Source organism: Oncorhynchus keta, chromosome 2, assembly GCF_023373465.1.
Source record: "Oncorhynchus keta strain PuntledgeMale-10-30-2019 chromosome 2, Oket_V2, whole genome shotgun sequence".
Lineage (NCBI taxonomy): Eukaryota > Metazoa > Chordata > Actinopteri > Salmoniformes > Salmonidae > Oncorhynchus > Oncorhynchus keta.
Genome location: NC_068422.1, coordinates 18906123 through 18928867, shown reverse-complemented (window position 1 = coordinate 18928867; position 22745 = coordinate 18906123). Strand labels below are relative to the sequence as shown.

Here is a 22745-nt window from a genome sequence, read left to right as displayed (position 1 = left end):
TGGCTAGCTAGTTAGTGGTGTGTGCTAATCCACCCAGTGACTACAAATCTACAGATGTCCTTCCTGACTCAGTTGCCGGAGAGGAAGAAAACCGCTCAGTGATTTCACCAAGAAGCCAATCATGACTTTAAAACAGAGTTTAATGGCTGTGATAGGAGAAACTGAGGATGGATCAACGACATTTGTAGTCACTCCACAATACTAACCTAAATGACAGAGCGAAAAGAAGGAAGCCTGTACAGAATAAATATTCCAAAACATGCATCCTGTTTGCAATAAGGCACTGCTATAGTGTGTGGTCATCCACACCCCCTCCCAAAATGGGTGCTGTGCCATTTTTTCCCCTTGCATTACTTGACATAGATCCAGAAAAACTAGGGATACCATTTGAAACACAGCCTGTGATCAATCAGTGGGAGAAAGTAACCTACAAGGTGGTAAGCTTATTACAGGGGATTATAGTGTGTTAGACTGTAACTGATTCCCCTCCGATCAGATCTCACAGTGGCTGGGGACATGCACAGATTAAAAGCAGCTTTCCTCACTTCATGCATAATCTGGTTAAACCCCCGGCCTGAATGAGTTACTGTCTGCTGTTAACTGGAAAGGCCTCTGGAAGTGGAGACACTAAGATCGGAAAAAAATGACATTATTGTTCAAGTATATCATCCCATATGAGACGAAGTTAAATAGCAGGAGGGCAAGAGGTACAGAACATGTTAGTCAATGAAATATTTCCTCAGTCAGTTTTGTTGAGTTTTCTGTCTTTCCATCAGAATGACTAACACTATGAACAATATTTCCTTTTCCACATGCAGGTATAGTTCCCTAAGCAGGTTGATGTTTATTGTCATCAGCTGCAAAGTCTAAATGTGCTATATTGTAAAAATTCATGAAAAAAATACAATTATCTTTTTGGTCTTAATTTAAGGTTATGCATTAGAGTTAGCAGTATGGTTAAGGCTGGGGTTAAGAATAGTAAAACAACACATTTCATTGCACTTATTTGGATTGTATGACTTTGTGGCTGTGCTAGCTAGTGACCACTGCAGAGCTGACTCCAGTTCCAGATTCATGACGATGAATGCCAACCTGCTTTCCACACATTAACCCAGTTATTCCAGGAATCAGTAGGGAATAAGAAGGGATTCCAACCATGCTGGGATTCCTGAAAAACCTGTGTCGTGTTTTTACTATCATTAAATGTGAAGAATCAAATAAATTCTCTGTAATTATTATCTTTAAGTGATTAAACTAATCATGTAAACTTAATTAACTAGGAAGTTGGGGCACCATGGAAAATGTCAATTTATAGAGCTGTAATTTTCCGAACAGAACCCCTCAGATATTTTAATATCTCATCAATTAGTTCTCATTGATATATTATTATTACCTTGTTAGTCTCATTCCAAATGTCGTAAAATTATTGGTTATCTGCACAAACCCTAGCATAAATTATGAATCAGCAATAGACAAATTGGCTTAATTATTTATTTACTAACTAAATAATCACAGAAATACATAACAAACAAATAGTAAATATTGGTTACTAAGAATGATAGAAAAGTCCCTAGTGGGCTAAGCCGACATGACAGCTTGGTAGACAAGAGGGAAGGGGTGTGACTGAGAAAGTGCGGGAAAGACCAAATGGATTCATTACACACAGCCTATAATTATATTAATTGAAATGCTAATCCTTTGCACATGAACGGTCGCTCATTCAAGAATAATTGCAATGTATATATATTTACTCCCGTATGTTGTTGTTGTCTTCACTGTTGGAATCCTTGATCGTCCTGTAGGGTTCATCAGAGTCTCTGGTTAACTTTCATTGAAGTCACAAAGTCATTCGTGGTTGTAGATGGTTAGAATGGATACTTCAGAGGAGTACCATTCAGAAATGTTCTCATTGGCCTCACAGGTGGCGCAGTGGTCTAAGGCACTCTGGGTTCGAGCCCAGGCTTTGTCGCAGCCAACTGGGAGGTCCATGGGGCGACGCACAATTGGCCTAGCGTCGTCCGGGTTAGGGAGGGTTTGGCCGGATCCTTGTCTCATCGCACACTAGTGACTCCTGTGGTGGGCTGGGCGCAGTGCACACTGACCAGGTCGCTAGGGGCACGGTGTTTCCTCCGACACATTGGTGCGGCTGGCTTCCGGGTTGGATGCACGCTGTGTTAAGAAGCAGTGCGGCTTGGTTGGGTTGTGTTTCGGAGGACACATGACTCCTGACCTTCGTCTCTCCCGAGCCCGTACGGGAGTTGTAGCGATGAGACAAGATAGTAACTACTAAAAACAATAGGGTACTACGAAATTGGGGCGACAAAAGGGGGGAAAATTACAAATAAAATAGAAATGTTCTCATAGACGAGATGCTTTGTCGGTATGCTCGTTCTAGGTTTACGTAATTTCTTGCTTGCAGACAATTAATTATACGTCTAAGATTTGCTCTTATTCTGTAGGAATTGATAGTCTCAGAGTTTAACCATTTCCAGCCGTCTAGCCAATGCTCCACGTGGTATAGTCTTGTCCTTTGGTAGAGTTGTAGTTTAAACCACTTCACACACCAGCGTCACCCGGCATGTTTTGGTCTCAGAAATTCAACCATTTGCAACCTTAGCTTACACCCGTGTTTGCGTGGTCTGGTGTGAATTTCATCAGGAGTGGGTTTTATACGTTTCAATCGAAAATGTCAGTCCATGACGCCTAATGTGATGTCTGGGCTCACGGGGGTGTGGCCACTGACTAGTTAATCTTTATATGAAAATCCATACTCTCTCATTTAGAAGGTTAATATCACATTACATCTTTTCACAAATTTTCATATTTAATCACATACTTTTCACAATATTTTGATGTAAACCTGACAGCTGGGAAATGTACACTTTAAGAGATACCTTTTATTTATGTTTCCTGTCTTTCGTGAGATCACCAAATGAAACACACTCCTCATAATGGTCCCTTATGTGTCCACGGACCATTCCCACATTCTCAAAAGTAGAAATGGTTTAATTCTCACATTTTGGAGATTTAGGAGTTTGGCCAAGTGAAGGCCTTTGTTCTCTCTTTGTGCTCTCTCCCTCTATTTCTGAATGACCAGGGGGAGAGAGTCTCTTCTAGGAATGTATGACCTGAGATAACAAAACCTGGGTTTAGGAGAGAGAGTGAGGGGGGGGGCACAATCTACCCCCAGAAAGTGCCACGTCATGACACCTGTGAACTTTGTGAACGTTTCTGGAATTTTACAACCAACTGATGTTCTGTGTTGTCATTCTCTCCAGGGGTCAGGGGGCATCTCCTGCAGCCATGCAGAAGGCCCAACAGGTCTCCCAGGGCCTGGACATTCTCACGGGAAAGGTGGAGAATGCAGCCCGGAAATTGGAGGCCATGACCAACTCCAAACAGGTCATCGCCAAGAAGATCGACGCTGCTCAGGTAGGATATCTGATTATTTCGATAATTGATTGATGATAGGATAAAAGTAAAACACAAAACCCAGAGGGTAGCAAACAAAAGCATTAAACAACAGTAATTTGTGTTCCATGTTGTTGGGCAGATTGTCTTATGTTGACCACTAACCCTGTGCCCCTGCAGAACTGGCTCGCAGACCCCAACGGTGGTCCTGAGGGAGAGGAGAACATCCGAGCCATCCTGACTGAGGCCAAGAAGATCGCTGACATGTGTGAAGACCCCAAGGAGAGAGATGACATCCTGAGGTCCATTGGAGAGATGGCTGCTCTCACCGCCAAGCTCTCTGAGCTCCGGAGACAGTAAGTCGCACATTGGATATGCTATGGAAATAGTTGTTGGTTGCATTCCTTAAAAAATGAACAATGCAGAATAAAGAAGACTTCAAAGAAGAGTGTTCAAAACACTTCCAATGTAAAATATTGAGTTCCGCAGGGTTCGGTTCTTGGACCATTATTGTTCTCACTGTACATGTATCCCTTGGTGATGTAATTCTTTAGAGGTTGAATCACATGTTGTTTTCATGATAGATAGAAGTCCACAAATCGTAATCAACGTCATTTCATTTTTATTTAGCTTTCCCTAAAATAACTCAAATTAAAATCAAAGTTTATTTGTCACGTGCTCCGAATACAACAGGTGTAAACCTTTTGTGAAATGCTTTTTGAAATGCTTACTTACAGGCTCTAACCAATGGTGCCAAAAAAAGGTATGTGTGTGTGTGTGTGTGTGTGTGTGTGTGTGTGTGTGTGTGTGTGTGTGTGTGTGTGTGTGTGTGTGTGTAGGTAAGTAAAGAAATAAAACAACAGTAGAAAGACATTTCAAAAAGGAGTAGCAAGGCTTTATACAGACACCTGTTAGTCAGGCTTATTGAGGTAATATATACATGTAGGTATCGTTAAAGTGACATATATGACATATATGTGCATATATGATGAACAGAGAGTATGAGAAGCTTAAAAATAGGGATTGGTGGGTGGTGGGACACAATGCAGATAGCCCAGTTAGCCAATGTGCGGGAGCACTGGTTGGTCGGGCCAATTTAGGTAGTATGTACATGAATGTATAGTTAAAGTGACTAAGCATATAAGATTAACAGAGAGTAGCAGCAGCGTAACAGAGAGGTTGGGGGGGCACGCAATGCAAATAGTCTGGGTAACCATTGGTTACCTGTTCAGGAGTCTTATGGCTTGGGGGTAAAAACTGTTGAGAAGCCTTTTTGTCCTAGACTTGGCACTCCAGTACCGCTTGCCATGCGGTAGTAGAGAGAACAGTCTATGACTGGGGTGGCTGGGGTCTTCCTCTGACACCGCCTGGTGTAGAGGTCTTGGATGGCAGGCAGCTTTGCCCCAGTGATGTACTGGGCCGTACGCACTACCCTCTGAAGTGCCTTGCGGTCGGAGGCCGAGCAATTGCCGTACCAGGCAGTGATGCAACCGGTCAGGATGTTCTCGATGTTGCAGCTGTAGAACCTTTTGAGGATCTCAGGACCCATGCCAAATCTTTTTAGTTTCCTGAGGGAGAATAGGCTTTGTTGGGCCCTCTTCATGACTGTCTTGGTGTGTTTGGACCAATATAGTTTGTTGTTGATGTGGACACCAAGGAATTTTAAGCTCTCAACCTGCTCCACTACAGCCCCGTCGATGAGAATGTGAAATCAAACTGTCCACTTAGGAAGAAACACTGATTGACAATACATTTCACATGCTGTTGTGCAATTGGAATAGACAACAGGTGGAAATTATAGGCAATTAGCAAGACACCCCCAATAAAGGAGTGGTTCTGCAGGTGGTGACCACAGACCACTTCTCAGTTCCTATGCTTCCTGGCTGATGTTTTGGTCACTTTTGAATGCTGGCGGTGCTTTCACTCTAGTGGTAGCATGAGACGGAGTCTACAACCCACACAAGTGGCTCAGGTATTGCAGCTCATCCAGGATGGCACATCAGTGCGAGCTGTGGCAAGAAGGTTTGCTGTGTCTGTCAGTGTAGTGTCCAGAGCATGGAGGCGCTACCAGGAGACAGGCCAGTACATCAGGAGACGTGGAGGAGGCCGTAGGAGGGCAACAACCCAGCAGCAGGACCGCTACCTCCGCCTTTGTGCATAAGGATGGTATGAGGGCCCGACGTCCACTGGTGGGGGTTGTGCTTACAGCCCAACACCGTGCAGGACGTTTGGCATTTGCCAGAGAAAACCAAGATTGGCAAATTCGCCACTGGGCGCCAAATTCACCACTGTGCTCTTCACAGATGAAAGCAGGTTCACACTGAGCACATGTGACAGACGTGACAGAGTCTGGAGACGCCGTGGAAAACGTTCTGCTGCCTGCAACATCCTCCAGCATGAGCGGTTTGGCGGTGGGTCAGTCATGGTGTGGGGTGGCATTTCTTTGGGGGGCCACACAGCGCTCCATGTGCTCACCAGGGGTAGCCTGACTGCCATTAGGTACCGAGATGAGATCCTCAGACCCCTTGTGAGACTGGTGCGGTTGGCCCTGGGTTCCTCCTAATGCAAGACAATGCTAGACCTCATGTGGCTGGAGTGTGTCAGCAGTTCCTGCAAGAGGAAGGCATTGATGCTATGGACTGGCCCCAGACCTGAATCCAATTGAGCACATCTGGGACATCATGGCTCGCTCCATCCACCAACGCCACGTTGCACCACCGACTGTCCCGGAGTTGGCGGATGCTTTAGTCCAGGTCTGGGAGGAGATCCCTCAGGAGACCATCCGCCACCTCATCAATCAGGAGCATGCCCAGGCATTGTAGGGAGGTCATACAGGCACGTGGAGGCCACACACACTACTGAGCCTAATTTTTACTTGTTTTAATAAGTACATTACATCAAAGTTGGATCAGACTGTAGTGTGGTTTTCCACTTTAATTTTGAGTGTGACTCCAAATCCAGACCTCCATGGGTTGATAGATTTGATTTCCATTGATCATTTTTGTGTGATTTTGTTGTCAGCACATTCAACTATGTAAAGATTATTATTATTATTTTACTATGTAAAATTATTTAATAAGAATATTTCATTCATTCAGATCGAGGATGTGTTATTTTAGTGTTCCCTTTATTTTTTGAGCAGTGTATATCATGCTTTATAGAGCCTATGAGAAAGTTCCTTTCCAGTATGTCATTATTCTCTCCCATTCACAGGGGTAGAGGAGATACTCCGGAGGCCAGGGCATTGGCCAAACAGATAGCCACGGCTCTGCAGAACCTGCAGTCGAAGACCACCAAGGCTGTAGCCAACAGCAGGCCTGCTAAGGCAGCAGTCCACCTGGAAGGGAAGATAGAACAGGCCCAGAGCTGGATGGAGAACCCTACCATTGATGACGGTGGAGTGGGTGAGTCTCAATAGCCTGGTCTCTGTCTCGCTCTCTTTATATCTCTGGTTTTCTCTCTTTCTCTCCATCCCTGCTTCTTGATTTCTTCTCTCTTTCATCCTCTCTTTCATCCAATCTATCTCCCTCCCTCCCTTGCTGTGTTGTTTTTCTCTGTGCACTACATTCCACTACTCTCACCCAACCTCCTAATGCTCTCTTTGGTTTGTCGGCTCAGAAGCCTGGATACACTCTCACATGTCATGCATTGTTTACACTGGCTCTGGACTGTATGACACTGTCTACTAGAGAATGTTCAGAGTAAGCATAACCACAACAATATATGGAATAATAAGCCACCTAGACTGCTGCTTCTGTGTCTGACTCCAGCTATGTCTCTCCACAGGCCAGGCAGCTATCCGGGGTCTGGTGGCGGAGGGTCGTCGTCTGGCTAACGCCCTGCCAGGTCCCTATAGACAGGAGCTGCTGGGGAAGTGTGAGCAGGTAGAACAGTTGATGGCCCAGCTAGCCAACCTGGCCGCCAGGGGCGAGGGAGAGTCGCCACAAGCACGTGCCGTGGCTCAGCAGCTCCAGGAGACCCTGAAGGTGAGACGGCTGACATTCACTCTCACAAGTCATTAGCCACACAAGTCATCCAAACCAGCTGGAGTTCACTCTGACACAGGCATGGTGAAGGGATCCCCCTCCTGGCAGGATACACCAGCTGCAGTCAATGACAGATCCACTATTTTATTTATTAAACCTTTATTTAACTAGTCAAGTCCATTAAGAACAAATTCTTATTTACAATGACGGCCAACCCCGGCCAAACCCTAACCCAGACGATTCTGGGCCAATTGTGCGCCACCCTGTGGGACTTCCAATTACGGCCGGTTGTGATACAGCCTAGAATCGAACCAGGGTCTGTAGTGACTCCTCTAGCACTGAGATGCAGTGCCTTAGACCGCTGCGCTACTCAAGAGCCCTATGACTATGGTAGTAAAAATACATGTGGGTAACACTTTATTTGGATAGTCTATCTGTAGTTGCTAACCATAAACTAACCCTAGCTTTATCTCTTATCCTTAACCCTTACCCAAACCCTTATTGCAAACCTAGAGTTTGTTGATAGTATGACCATCGTTAGAGTGTCTACAGATAGAAAATCCTGACTATCAAAAGAAAGTGTGACCTAAATGTGTTTTGTTTATTAAGAAGTAAGAATGAGAACTTGTTCTCAACTTGCCTACCTGGTTAAATAAAGATTAAATAAATAAATCAATAAAAAAATAATTCCCCTTTGAAATCAACTGTTGAATGATGTCACACACATGTAGTAGTATTTCCATAGATCAGAGCTGCAATGTAAAGCACTTGACAAAAGAGTTCTGAGAGCCTATTGTTAACATGTAATGCTTCTAAAGCTGGTCTAACGCTTACTAACTCATGTGTGTGGACTTGTCTTCTCAGGACCTCAAAGAAAAGATGCAGGAAGCTATGACTCACGAAGTGTCGGACATCTTCAGCGACACGACCACTCCCATCAAACTACTCGCTGTGGCCTCCACCGCCCCGTCCGATGCCCCTAACAGGGACGAGGTGGGTGGTTTATCTTTCTCTCTCCCCCTTCCTCTCTTACTCCCTCTGGCTCTCTCTCTTGTCTCCCTACAGTAACTCTATCATGGCTCATTCATTCACTCAACCTATGAACAGAACAGTATAATGAGCTCTAAAGTGTGTACGGCGGCAGGTAGCCTAGTTTGACCAGTAACTGAAAGGTCGCTGGTTCTAATCCCGAGCCGACTAGGGACTTAACCCTAATCGCTCCTGTAAGACACTCTGGATAAGAGCGTCTGCTAAATGACTAAAATGTGAAATGTGAAATGTAAGTGTACCGTGTAATGCATATAATATGGCTCTACAATATGGTGACTTATTTGGCAGATTCATATCATGATACACATATGGATGACTTATTGATTAGTTTCCAATCATTTATGTACTTGTCACTCAATAATACTTAGACGACATTTCCAGAGGGAAGTCTTACCATAAGTAATCATGCAAGATTAATATTTAATCATATGTTTTATCGTTCTAATGTTTTGTCGCTGTGAGCATTTGCTAAGTGGCATATAGTATACTATATTTAAGCAATAAGCCCCGAGGGGGTGTGGTATGTGGCCAATATATATAAGTGCCTGGGTACAGCCCTTAGCCATGGTATATTGGCCATATACCACAAACCCCTGAGTTGCCTTATTGCTATTATAAACTGGTTACACACCTAATAAATGTTTTCATACCCGTAGTATACGGCCTCATTTGCAACGGCTTTCAGCCAATTAGCAGTCAGTGCTCAAACCACCCAGTGTATATTGTGTTATGTTTCATAATTCTATGATTTGTCACTTATGTTAGGTGTTTGACGAGAGGGCGGCCAACTTTGAGAACCATGCCAACAAGCTGGGTGCCACGGCAGAAAAGGCTGCCGCTGTAGGAACAGCTAACAAGACCACTGTGGAGGGGATCCAAGCTGCCGTCAAGTCTACAAGGGACCTGACACCACAGGTAAGTGACAGTGTGTATGTGTGCGAGTGTGTCACTGGGGTAGCGTAAATCCCCGTATCCCCTACAAGGCGAGAGGGCCCACATGCTCTGGGGGCCCATGTGCCTCACGGCTATGTCTAAATTGTATTAATTTTTGTAATAAATCATTTGGACAGTAACCCTCCTTTTTAATTTACAAATGTAGCAAGCAAAGTGTTTGTGTTGTTCAATCTACATGGGTAGTAGGTGAGTCAGACAGTCAATGTAGTTTTCATGTAGCTAATTAGCCTATTTCGGCCTCCTCACCTAATTGGCTATAAAGTTTTTAAAAAGTCAAGTGAATCAGGTGGGACTCGGATGGAGAGTGAGTGGGTGAATCAGGTGGGACTCGGATGGAGAGTGAGTGGGTGAATCAGGGGGGACTCGGATGGAGAGTGAGTGGGTGAATCAGGGGGGACTCGGATGGAGAGTGAGTGGGTGAATCAGGGGGGACTCGGATGGAGAGTGAGTGGGTGAATCAGGGGGGACTCGGATGGAGAGTGAGTTGGTGAATCAGGGGGGACTCGGATGGAGAGGGAGTGGGTGAATCAGGGGGGACTCGGATGGATAGTGAGTTGGTGAATCAGGGGGGACTCGGATGGAGAGTGAGTTGGTGAATCAGGGGGGACTCGGATGGAGAGTGAATGGGTGAATCAGGGGGGACTCGGATGGAGAGTGAATAGGTGAATCAGGGGGGACTCGGATGGAGAGTGAGTTGGTGAATCAGGGGGGACTCGGATGGAGAGTGAATGGGTGAATCAGGGGGGACTCGGATGGAGAGTGAATGGGTGAATCAGGGGGACTCGGATGGAGAGTGAGTTGGTGAATCAGGGGGGACTCGGATGGAGAGTGAATGGGTGAATCAGGGGGGACTCGGATGGAGAGTGAATGGGTGAATCAGGGGGGACTCGGATGGAGAGTGAGTTGGTGAATCAGGGGGGACTCGGATGGAGAGTGAATGGGTGAATCAGGGGGGACTCGGATGGAGAGTGAATGGGTGAATCAGGGGGACTCGGATGGAGAGTGAATGGGTGAATCAGGGGGACTCGGATGGAGAGTGAATGGGTGAATCAGGGGGGACTCGGATGGAGAGTGAGTTGGTGAATCAGGGGGGACTCGGATGGAGAGTGAATGGGTGAATCAGGGGGGACTCGGATGGAGAGTGAATGGGTGAATCAGGGGGGACTCGGATGGAGAGTGAATGGGTGAATCAGGGGGGACTCAGATGGAGAGTGAATGGGTGAATCAGGGGGGACTCAGATGGAGAGTGAGTGCATTGTTCAAGATGGATAAACATAAGGGATGACCAAGCGGTCCAAAAAAACAGGTTTTATCTGATCAAGCTCGTGCCAAATTACCAAAGATAACTACAACAGCCAAGCTACCACCTTGTGATAGTCTCTCCTCCTCCTCTCCAGAATAGTGTCAGTTCCTCTAGTGATTCCATCCTCCTCCTCCTCTCCAGAATTGTGTCAGTTCCTCTAGTGAGAGTTTCTCCTCCTTCTTCTCTCCAGAATAGTGTCAGTTCCTCTAGTGAGGCCATCCTCCTCCTTCTCTCCAGAATAGTATCCCTCTAGTGAGTCTCTCCTCCTCCTTCTCTCCAGAATAGTATCCCTCTAGTGAGTCTCTCCTCCTCCTTCTCTCCAGAATAGTGTCCCTCTAGTGAGACTCTCCTCCTTCTCTCCAGAATAGTATCCCTCTAGTGAGTCTCTCCTCCTCCTTCTCTCCAGAATAGTGTCCCTCTAGTGAGACTCTCCTCCTCCTCTCCAGAATAGTGTCAGTTCCTCTAGTGACTCCCTCCTCCTCCTCCTCTCCAGAATAGTGTCAGTTCCTCGAGTGAGTCCCTACTCCTCCTTCTCTCCAGAATAGTGTCCCTCTAGTGAGTCTCTCCTCCTCTCCAGAATAGTGTCAGTTCCTCTAGTGAGGTCATCCTCCTCCTTCTCTCCAGAATAGTGTCCCTCTAGTGAGACTCTCCTCCTTCTCTCCAGAATAGTGTCCCTCTAGTGAGACTCTCCTCCTTCTCTCCAGAATAGTGTCCCTCTAGTGAGACTCTCCTCCTCCTCTCCAGAATAGTGTCAGTTCCTCTAGTGACTCCCTCCTCCTCCTCTCCAGAATCGTGTCAGTTCTTCGAGTGAGTCCCTACTCCTCCTTCTCTCCAGAATAGTGTCCCTCTAGTGAGACTCTCCTCCTCCTCTCCAGAATAGTGTCAGTTCCTCTAGTGACTCCCTCCTCCTCCTCTCCAGAATCGTGTCAGTTCTTCGAGTGAGTCCCTACTCCTCCTTCTCTCCAGAATAGTGTCAGTTCCTCTAGTGAGTCTCTCCTCCTCCTCCTTTCCAGAATAGTGTCAGTTCCTCTAGTGAGTCTCTCCTCCTCCTCTCCAGAATAGTGTCAGTTCCTCTAGTGAGTCTCCTCCTCCTTCTCTCCAGAATAGTGTCAGTTCCTCTAGTGAGTCCCTCCTCCTCCTTCTCTCCAGAATAGTGTCAGTTCCTCTAGTGAGAGTCTCTCCTCCTTCTTCTCTCCAGAATAGTGGCAGTTTCTCTAGTGAGAGTCCCTCCTCCTCCTCCTCTCCAGAATAGTGTCAGTTCCTCTAGTGAGTCTCTCCTCCTCCTCTCCAGAATAGTGTCAGTTCCTCTAGTGAGTCTCTCCTCCTTCTCTCCAGAATAGTGTCAGTTCCTCTAGTGAGTCTCTCATCCTCCTCTCCAGAATAGTGTCAGTTCCTCTAGTGCGTCCCCCCTCCTCCTCTCCAGAATAGTGTCAGTTTCTCGAGTGAGTCCCTCCTTCTCTCCAGAATAGTGTCCCTCTAGTGAGTCTCTCCTCCTCCTCTCCAGAATAGTGTCAGTTCCTCTAGTGAGGCCATCCTCCTCCTTCTCTCCAGAATAGTGTCAGTTCCTCTAGTGAGTCTCTCCTCCTTCTTCTCTCCAGAATAGTGGCAGTTTCTCTAGTGAGAGTCCCTCCTCCTTCTCCTCTCCAGAATAGTGTCAGTTCCTCTAGTGAGTCTCTCATTCTCCTCTCCAGAATAGTGTCAGTTCCTCGAGTGAGTCCCTCCTTCTCTCCAGAATAGTGTCCCTCTAGTGAGTCTCTCCTCCTCTCCAGAATAGTGTCAGTTCCTCTAGTGAGGCCATCCTCCTCCTTCTCTCCAGAATAGTGTCAGTTCCTCTAGTGAGTCTCTCCTCCTTCTTCTCTCCAGAATAGTGTCAGTTCCTCTAGTGAGTCCATCCTCCTCCTTTTCTCCAGAATAGTGTCCCTCTAGTGAGTCTCTCCTCCTCCTCTCCAGAATAGTGTCAGTTCCTCTAGTGAGGCCATCCTCCTCCTCCTCTCCAGAATAGTGTCAGTTTCTCTAGTGAGAGTCCCTCCTCCTCCTACTCTCCAGAATAGTGTCAGTTCCTCTAGTGAGACTGTCGGCCATCCTTCTCCTCCTCTTCCAGAAAGGCCTACTGGACAATTGTATATTCAAAATATATTTTGGTTTCTGATTAGTATGCTGTTGCATCGTACATTCATTTTACAACCTGCAATATTTGAATTTCCCACTTTAATTACATTATTGCCTCCAGCCAGCATTCAAAATAGCAGCGTTGTGATACTGTAGTCCTATAGCTTCATGAAACATAAACGTTAGGCTTAACGTGAGAAAATGATGAGCAAATACAAATGAACATGTATCCATTAAAGCAAAGCTATAACCAAGCATTAGCACCACATCAGCCTATCGATAGGCAGCAGCGTAAACGTTGCAATTTCAGAACCACAGACAGCGATTGGTAGTTGTTCTTTTAGGAAGGGGAGGGGCCCAAACTCTGACTATGCAGGGGTCCAGAGAAACTGTGCTACACCAGTGGAGTAGGTGTGTTTGTGTTTTGTGCAACATGATCAACATTTGTGTGGTGCTTATGCCGTAGTGACATAGGGACGATTAATTTGGCCTTGGTCAGTTGAGCCCTATTTCCTATATATTTTTTTCCTGGTGGGAACATTCTTTTCTAGGTGGTCTCTGCAGCCCGTATCCTGCTGAGAAACCCAGGCAACCAGGCTGCATACGAGCACTTTGAGACCATGAAGAACCAGTGGATTGACAACGTGGAGAAAATGACAGGTAGTGCCAGACCATCTTGTGTCATTTGTCGTTGATTACAAAAAGTGGGCGTTGTGGTCACTTCGTTATAAGCACTAAGAATGATGTCTTCTCCGTCTCTAGGTTTGGTGGACGAGGCCATAGACACCAAGTCTCTGTTGAATGCCTCTGAGGAGGCCATTAAGAAAGACCTGGATAAGTGTCGTGTGGCCATGGCTAACCACCAGCCCCAGATGTTAGTGGCAGGGGCAACTAGCATCGCCCGGCGGGCCAACCGGATCCTCCTGGTGGCGAAACGGGAGGTATAGATCATTTTTATTTACAGTACAATCACATTTATTTTAAAGCCCTTTTTACATCAGCAGTTGGCACAAAGTGATTTACAGATACCCAGCCTAAAACCCCAAATAGCAAGCAATGCAGATGCGCAAGCATACAAACACGTGCCACAATGGTGCACTTTAGCAGATTCGAATACAGACAAGTGAATTGCAGTTCAGATTAAAATACATACTATGAAAAGGATTCAAAATAGAAATGCATGAATACACTTTCTTTCCTAGGTGGAGAACTCTGAGGATCCTAAGTTCAGGGAGATAGTGAAGGCTGCATCTGATGAGCTCAGCCGGACCATCTCTCCCATGGTGATGGACGCCAAGGCTGTGGCTGGGAACATCACAGATCCAAGTATGTTCCAAGGCAGTTACCAGACATTTAGGATGTGTTTGATCATTATACTGTTTAACCTGCTGTTATAGCTACCCGTGTACAGCTTTCCAACATGACCTAATACTAAATATAAAGATTAATTCGGTCATTCTCTGAATCTGTGATTGTCAAAAGTTAAGGTTCAGTCGATGGTGTTATGGTTTTGGGGTCTGTCAATGTGTTACTGCTGCCACACAGCAGCTTTTGCGGCCTTTGTCTAATATCCTGTTTCTAAGGCCTATATGTATCTCCTTCTTCCTCCGTGGTGTCCAGGTCTGCAGAAGGGCTTCCTGGACTCAGGCTATCGAATCCTGGGTGCCGTTGCCATTGTGAGAGATGCCTTCCAGCCACAGGAACCAGACTTCCCACCACCACCACCTCCTGATCTGCATCAGCTGCACGTAAGTCGATCAATCAAATTAATTTATAAAGCTCTTTTCACATCAGCATCTGTCATAAAATACTTTATAGTCCTGCACTGTCAACACCAGGGGTTTGTTCAGTGGCGTAGAAATGGGATTTCAGAACTTTCATATAAAAAATATATATATATTTGTTAGAACGGATATGATTATCTGCCATGTAGAGTAGAGAGATTCATTTCTATCTGCAACATTCTGAACGTTTCACCTATCTGAATACACGCCAGGTCAGCGACGAGCCCGCCCCACCCAAACCCCCTCTCCCCGAGGGTGAGGTTCCTCCCCCCAGACCCCCTCCCCCAGAGGAGAAGGACGAGGACTTCCCAGAGCAGGTATTGGGAGAGATGGTGAGCGAGCCCATGATGATGGCCGCCAGGCAGCTCCACGAGGAGGCCCGCAAGTGGTCTAGCAAGGTGAGCTAACAGCACATACAGTTAGTTACATGTTGATGTTCAAAGTTAAGTTTATTGCGACCAGAAAACCATAGCGGAGCAGATTCAGCCATAATTCGGTGCCATTTAGGAAGTGTGACATGTACATATACATGTATACTGCACAATTACACTGGACACGGAATCCACCCCAGATGTGTTGTCATATTGGGGCGGCAGGGTAGCCTAGTTGTTAGAACATTGGACTAGTAATTGAAAGGTTGCAAGTTCAAATCCCCAAGCTGACAAGGTACAAATCTGCCATTCTGCCCCTGAATACGGCAGTTAACCCACTGTTCCTAGGCCGTCAATGAAAATAAGAATTTGTTCTTAACTGACCTGCCTAGTTAGATAAAGATAAAATATGTCCAATTTAATGCCTTGGTTTTTGTCATATTTTCAGGGTAACGATATAATCGGTGCAGCCAAGAGAATGGCCCTGCTCATGGCTGAGATGTCCCGTCTGGTGCGCGGTGGCAGTGGGAACAAGCGTGCCCTCATCCAGTGTGCCAAAGACATCGCCAAGGCCTCAGATGAGGTCACAAGGCTGGCCAAGGAGGTGGCCAAGCAGTGCACAGACAAACGAATCCGGACTAACCTGCTCCAGGTCAGCAGACCGACTGGTTCCTGGTCCAGTCTTCAAAATGCTAAATCCCATGTCTACGATGCAATAAATTGAATAAATATCTAAGTTTTGATAGCTATGCTGCCTTTATCAGGGTTTCATCTGGTCCAATATTCTACTAATGGATGAATTGAGCAAACAAGGACGGAAGAAGCAAGACTTTCAGACTGCTCTCTTCAGGTTTTTCTTGAGGAGCAGCAGCTGCTCTGGAAAGACCATAGAAAGGACAACATTATATTCATGTTGGAGTTGTAGGACTAAAGATAATTGAATTTCCACCCTGTCCTCGTGATTTGATTTAGGGTAGATCATTTGAAATAAATTACACTGTTTTCTGTTTTTATCTTCATGTCTCTGACTGGTTTCTCGGAACTTGAACTTAAATAAACTTCTCTGTGTTCCAGGTATGTGAGCGGATCCCCACCATTAGCACACAGCTCAAGATCCTCTCCACAGTCAAGGCCACCATGTTGGGTCGTACCAACATCAGTGAAGAGGAGTCAGAGCAGGTCAGTACACTGGAGATCATTGGATAACACACATCAACCACAGTTAACTTTTTTTTTGCATTTGGAATGACATTGTAATGGATTTTAGTGGTTTCTGTTATTATACAAGTGGAATAGTGTTCCTTATTCCACTTAAACTACTAAACTCCATTACAATGTCATTCCAAATGCAAAAATTACAGAAAAACACTCAAACATTTCAACTTGAAATTTAATATGAAATGCACTAAAGCAGTGGTTCTTAACCTTGTTGGAGGTACTGAACCCCACCAGTTTCATATGCGCATTCACCGAACCCTTCTTAATTGGAAAAATAAAATATAATGTTTTCAAATTCAAAACGTAGTTTACTGGTGCACAAAATGAACCGTGCATCAACGTCACTGTGTTCAAAGAACAAAATCATCAAAACATGATTTTCACACAAAAACAAAAAAATAATAAAGAATATTTGCTGCAAATCAATGTAACTTCTGCTGTTGCCTTTCAGAGACCAGTACAGAAATGCGTGGCTTCACCTTGGCAAATGCCAATCTCAGTCATTTTCGCAACAAAGTATGTTCCTTTTCTTCATTTTTAAGTCCAGCATCCTCGAAAAGGATTGCTCGCAAAGATATGTTGTAACAAACGGTGTGAAAATCTCCAGAGCTTTCTTAGCAATAACAGGGTACGTTACCATTTGTTGACACAAAAACGTTGAAAGCATTGTTGTTCTGAAGAGTTGCTGTTGAACCTGGCTATGCTGAATTTCAATGATTTCATTGAGGTATTCATCATTGACATCTGTTGTCTCAACACTAAATGTGAACGGCTGTCTCACCCATGCTGGATATGACTCTCTTGTAGGGAAGTATCCGTCGAGAGACTTTGCAAGCTCATCTAAGTGCGTGGCAATTGCTTGCTTCAGTTCCGAAGGTACAGAAATGTCTCCGATTCCAGATACATCTTCGATCTTACTTACACAGTCGTCCAGCAGGGGAAAGTTTGCGAAGTTATCGTTCTCTGTTTGTCGTTTCCATAACGGTAGCTTTTTCTACAAAAGCCTTCAGGTTTTCCTCCGCTTCAATGATGTTGACTCCACCGCCCTGCATCTTTTGATTGAGATGATTGAGAGCTGCGAAGATATCAGCCATGTATGCTAAAATGAGAATGAACTCAGAATTTTTGAAGCGATCTGCATGACAATGTTGGTGCTCTTGCAAAAACAGGGCTAATTCCACACGCACGGCAAAATCACGATTTAGCACCTGTCCCCGGGATAACCACCAAACGTTAGAATGGTACAGAAGTACCTCGAATTCAGAGCCCATTTCTTTACACAGCGCACTGAAAATGCGGTGCCTCAGAGCACTAGTTTGCACATAGTTCACGCATTCCACTACAATTTTTAATACTTCTGCCAGTTTTGGAGGCAAGGTTTTTGTTGCCAACGCATGCCTGTGCAGAATACAATGCGTAACAATGATGTGTGGTGCATCGGCTTTGACTAGCGCACCAAAACCAGACTTTCTTCCCAGCATGACTGGAGCTCCGTCCGAACAAACTGCAGAAACCATATCCCACGAAAGATTGTTGTCTTTGAAGAAGTCATCCACAAGTTTCTTCACATCGGCTGCCTTAGTTGTTGTTGTAAGAGGCTTACAAAATAAAACCTCTTCCTTTATCACGTCGTCTTTCACATAGCGCACGAATACAGCAAGCTGGCTTAGATTGGAAACGTCTGTGGTCTCGTCGAGTTGAAGGCTGAATTTTGCCGGGCTTGAAATCAGATCTGCAACTACTTGAGCCAAGATGTCTTTGCTCATGTCCTCTATTCTGTCGCTGATGGTGTCATTTAAAAGAGGAATTTGGGATAACTTAACTTCAGCCTCTTTTCCCAGCATGATATTCGCCATCTTCAACACAGCTGGTTTTACGAGTGTTTCACCAATGGTGTGTGGTTTGCCCTGTTTTGCGATCAGGTAAGCAACTTTGTGCGATGCTGTGAGGATCGGTTTGTTGATAGGTACAAAGCCGAGAACAGGCAGAGTAGCCTTTTCATCGAATCGGGCTCTCTTCACCTTGAATTCAGCGAGCGTTGTGTTCTTGTATTTTCCATCTCCACGCAGCTTAAGGAAGTGTTCTCTTAGTTTTGCCGGTGCTAGACTAGAATTGCTCAACTTAGCATTGCAAATCATGCCGTTAGGACGCTGACTCCCACCCATCACGTTCCGTTATACATGTGAATCCATATTGTACATATTCGTCCGACCACTTTCTTTTTTTGCTCGACATAGTAATTATGAAGGGATTAAAATATTAAGAAAGAAATCACAAGGCGTACCATCACGACAGTCACAAGTCGACTACTGCGTGCACCAAATTCCCTGCAGCACAGATAGGCCAAGCCATGTAGCGTGATCACCTGCAGCCAATGATGGCCAAGCGGGGCGTGTCATCACGAATCATATGAGTCGGATGTGTGTCTTGACCTCCCCCGAACCCCTGAGACTGACTCACCGAACCCCTGGGGTTCGATCGAACCCAGGTTAAGAACCACTGCACTAAAGTATAATGTAACAGTAATGTTACAATGTACAGTGTTTCCCCTAGGATTTCTTTCAGCAGTGGTGGCAAAGGTGGTGGCGCAATGACATGCTAGCTGTTCCCATAGACTTCCAGTCATTGAGCCTACAGCTATCCATTTAAAAGTGTATATCAGCAGAGATATATGTATTTTTTTTATTATTACATTTTTTGCAGTGCTGGCAACAATTTATAATCTGTGGTCCGTTGCTGCTAATATATAGGGGAAACATTGATATAAATAGCATGTTGTTACTAGTGTAATTACAGTGTTACTACACAAGAGCAACTTCATGTAAAATGTGACCAACATGTTTCTTTCCTTCCCCCTCACCCAGGCCACAGAGATGTTGGTTCACAATGCCCAGAACCTGATGCAGTCTGTGAAGGAGACGGTAAGAGAGGCTGAGGCTGCCTCCATCAAGATCCGGACAGATGCAGGCTTCACTCTCCACTGGATCCGTAAGACACCCTGGTACCAATAAGAAGATACGGGCCAACTGTCCTTTCAACTACGTCCCAAATGGCACTCTATTCCCTATGTAGGGCATTACTTTTGACTTGGGCTCATGTCTGGTTAAAAGTAGTGTACTAAATAGGGAATACAGTAGGTTGCCATTTGGGACACGTATTATTCTGTTCCTCTGCTCAAGGCTCAGCTTGTTAAGAAGAAAAAAACACCCAGATCCTTTGAGCAATAGATTTGATGGACACATACATACTAATTCCAAGCTACAATGAATGAAAACTCTGCCTGGTTGGGTTAAAAAGAGTGAGTTAATACTGAATACACATATATCAGTCAATGTCAATCCCATACCTGCCTGTAAACAGTGTTATTAGACTTCCTAGGTGTGTGTGTGTGTGTGTGTGTGTGTGTGTTAGAGTTTTGCTTTTCTTATCCAGTAAGATTAACGGAGTACTATTATCAGTCTCATTTAAACATACAGTAGCCCCAAATCGAAGTAAAAATTTGAACATTATTAAGATTTGTCTTGGAAGATGTTTGTATATCTTTATACTGGTTCTTTATTTCACTATCTGCATTGTGCAGTCGTTCACTGTTGCTCGAACCAACTCATTGGGAGTTGGTTCGAGCATGTCGTTATGCTGAGCTCTACACGCAAATATATATGATTCAGTGGTTATTATGTCTGTTTACACTATGTTCTAGAAACGGAAAAATAAACACTATTCCCTTTTCCATATATGTATTACAATTGAAGTCGGAAGTTTACATGCACTTAGGTTGGAGACATTAAAACTTGTTTTTTAACCACTCTACAAATTTCTTGTTAACGAACTATAGTTTTGGCAAGTCGGTTAGGACATCGACTTTGTGCATGATACAAGTCATTTTTCCAACAATTGTTTACAGACAGATTATTTCACTTATAAGTCACTGTATCACAATTCCAGTGGGTCAGAAGTTTGCATACAGTGAGTTGACTGCGCCTTTTAAACAGCTTGGAAAATTCCAGAAAATTATGTCATGGCTTTAGAAGCTTCTGATAGGCTAATTGCCATCCATTTGAGTCAATTGGGGGTGTACCTGTGGTTGTATTTCAAGGCCTACCTTCAAACTCAGTGCCTCTTTGCTTGACATCATGGGAAAATCAGCCAAGACCTCAGAAAATAAATTGTACACCTCCACAAGTCTGGTTCATCCTTGGGAGCAATTTCCAAATGCCTGAAGGTACCACGTTCATCTCTACAAACAATAGTATGCGAGTATAAACACCATGGGACCATGCAGCCGTCATACCGCTCAGGAAGGAGACTCGTTCTGTCTCCTAGAGATGAACGTACTTTGGTGCGAAAAGTGCAAATCAATCCCAGAACAGCAGCAAAGGACCTTGTGAAGATGCTGGAGGAAACCGGTACAAAAGTATCTATATTCACAGTAAAACGAGTCCTATATTGATATAAACTGAAAGGCCGCTCAACAAGGAAGAAGCCACTGCTCCAAAACCGCCATAAAAAAGCCAGACTCCGGTTTGCAACTGCACATTGGGACAAAGATTGTACTTTTTGGAGAGTTGTTCTCTGGGCTGATGAAACAAAAATAGAACTGTTTGGCCATAATGACCATTGTTATGTTTGGAGGAAAAAGGGGGAGGCTTGCAAGCCGAAGAACATCATCCCAATCGTGAAGCACGGGGGTGGCAGCATCATGTTGTGGAGGTGCTTTGCTGCAGGAGGGACTGGTGCACTTCACAAAATAGATGGCATCATGAGGTAGGACAATTATGTGGATATATTGAAGCAAATTCTCAAGACATAAATCAGGAAGTGAAAGCTTGGTTGCAAATGGGACTTCCAAATGGACAATGACCCCAAGCATACTTCCAATGTTGTGGCAAAAGGGCTTAAGGACAACAAAGTCAAGATATTGGAGTGGCCATCACAAAGCCCTGACCTCAATCCAATAGAAGATGTGTGGGCAGAACTGAAAATCGTGTGCGAGCAAGGAGGCCTACAAACCTGACTCAGTTACACCAGCTCTGTTAGGGCAAATGGGCCAAAATTCATCAACTTCTTGTGGGAAGCTTGTGGAAGGCTACCCAAGTTTAACAATTGAAAGGCAATGCTACCAAATAGTAATTGGGTGTATGTAAACTTCTGACCCACTGGGAATGTGATGAAAGAAATAAAACCTGAAATAAAACATTTTCTCTACCATTATTCTGACATTTCACATTCTTAAAATAAAGTGGTGTTCCTAACTGACCTAAGACAGTGAATTTTTACTAGGATAAAATGTCAGGAATTGTGAGACTGAGTTTAAATGTATTTGTCTACGGTGTATGTAAACTTCTAACTTCAACTGTAGATAGTGAGTTGGTTTTTGTAGCAATGTTTAAAAAAAAAAAAAGTATTGTCAAGACTGTCAGAGATTATTCTAGCCTGGTCCCAAATCTGTTTGTGCTCTTTGCACCGGAGTTGGCGTGATAGCACTAAACAGACTAGCACTCAGGCTAAGTTTGTTCCACCATTAACTTTTAAATATATTTTTTTATGTTTTGAGGTTTATTATATCTGCGCTGTTGGAAAACACAAGGGCTCGATCTTCAGACACATTGCATAGAGAATGTCTTATTAACTTATGTTTACAACCATTTAGCGTACAAGAGAGTTGACGATTGAAAATAAATATCCATTAAGATGACATGTATACAACTATGGCAGTTTCTGGACTAGCTTGATTTTTCACCATGTTGCATTGAGATTACATGTAGACCTTAGGTCTCCCTCTGGTCTGGCCCTCTATATTTTGTACTTCTCAGAGAAACTATAGCAAGCCAGTCTCTGTGTTTTAGCCTGACTAGAGGCCAACTGTACTGTAATGTTTAAACTGTGTCTTGACATAACGTGGTGTGCGCTGCACAACCAATTTTGTGAAACATTAATGAATGATCAGTCAAATACTTTGAAGATTAGGTCTGGGTATGGGGGATAAAGACGGTGTGGACAGTTTGTGGGCTAGCTTCTGATTACTCTATTAAGCTGAGTACTTGACTAAGGTGACACTATGTCCAGGTAGTCTCTCTTCCGTGAGACTACCTGTGTGTTTAAGTTCAATGCATCACATGAAACTGGTGTTGAAATATCAGCCTTCTCTTCCTCTTATATCTTCAAACTACACTAAACTAACCCTTACAGTTGCTAACACAGCGGGTACAAACGGTTGGACGTTTTTAAAATGTTTTTTTTTTGTGTGTCTGAATAAGACCAGCGCAGTTTGAATGTGTAGATGAAGTTACTGAGACCCTACAAAACCATCTGAAGTGCCTTGTAATAAAAAATACTAATTGCAATAAAAAACAATTAATTTACAGGAAATTATGTTTTGTATCTACTTTGTGGTAAGCGCTACTCAAGGCATTATACTTCTGTTCAGACACATTTTTGTGATATTTATAAGATGCGTACAAAGTGAGATATGATATTAGAGTCAAGTACTGCTTTTTGGTATTGTTCACATTATTTTGTAATAAAACATTTAAGACTCCCAACAGCAATTCCTCTCTTA

The 22745-nt window shown here is 44.4% G+C and overlaps 1 protein-coding gene across 3 annotated transcripts in view; it reads left to right on the top strand.

The window, feature by feature from the left end:
• The window catches only part of LOC118397390 (vinculin), a 78267-nt gene extending 55543 nt beyond the window's left edge, over positions 1-22724 (top strand). For 2 of the 3 annotated variants that reach the window (XM_035792085.2, XM_035792077.2), the window contains exons 9-22: positions 3279-3432; positions 3592-3767; positions 6625-6815; positions 7198-7397; positions 8262-8390; positions 9213-9362; positions 13365-13473; positions 13576-13754; positions 14016-14139; positions 14434-14561; positions 14810-14995; positions 15417-15620; positions 16043-16147; positions 19051-22724. In XM_035792085.2, coding sequence (XP_035647978.1) covers positions 3279-3432; positions 3592-3767; positions 6625-6815; positions 7198-7397; positions 8262-8390; positions 9213-9362; positions 13365-13473; positions 13576-13754; positions 14016-14139; positions 14434-14561; positions 14810-14995; positions 15417-15620; positions 16043-16147; positions 19051-19197 — 2182 coding nt within the window. In that variant the 3' untranslated portion in view covers positions 19198-22724. The remainder of the gene's footprint in view (positions 1-3278; positions 3433-3591; positions 3768-6624; positions 6816-7197; positions 7398-8261; positions 8391-9212; positions 9363-13364; positions 13474-13575; positions 13755-14015; positions 14140-14433; positions 14562-14809; positions 14996-15416; positions 15621-16042; positions 16148-19050) is intronic. The other variant, XR_008074105.1, reaches the window with a different exon arrangement.
• Positions 22725-22745: the final 21 nt, after the last annotated feature.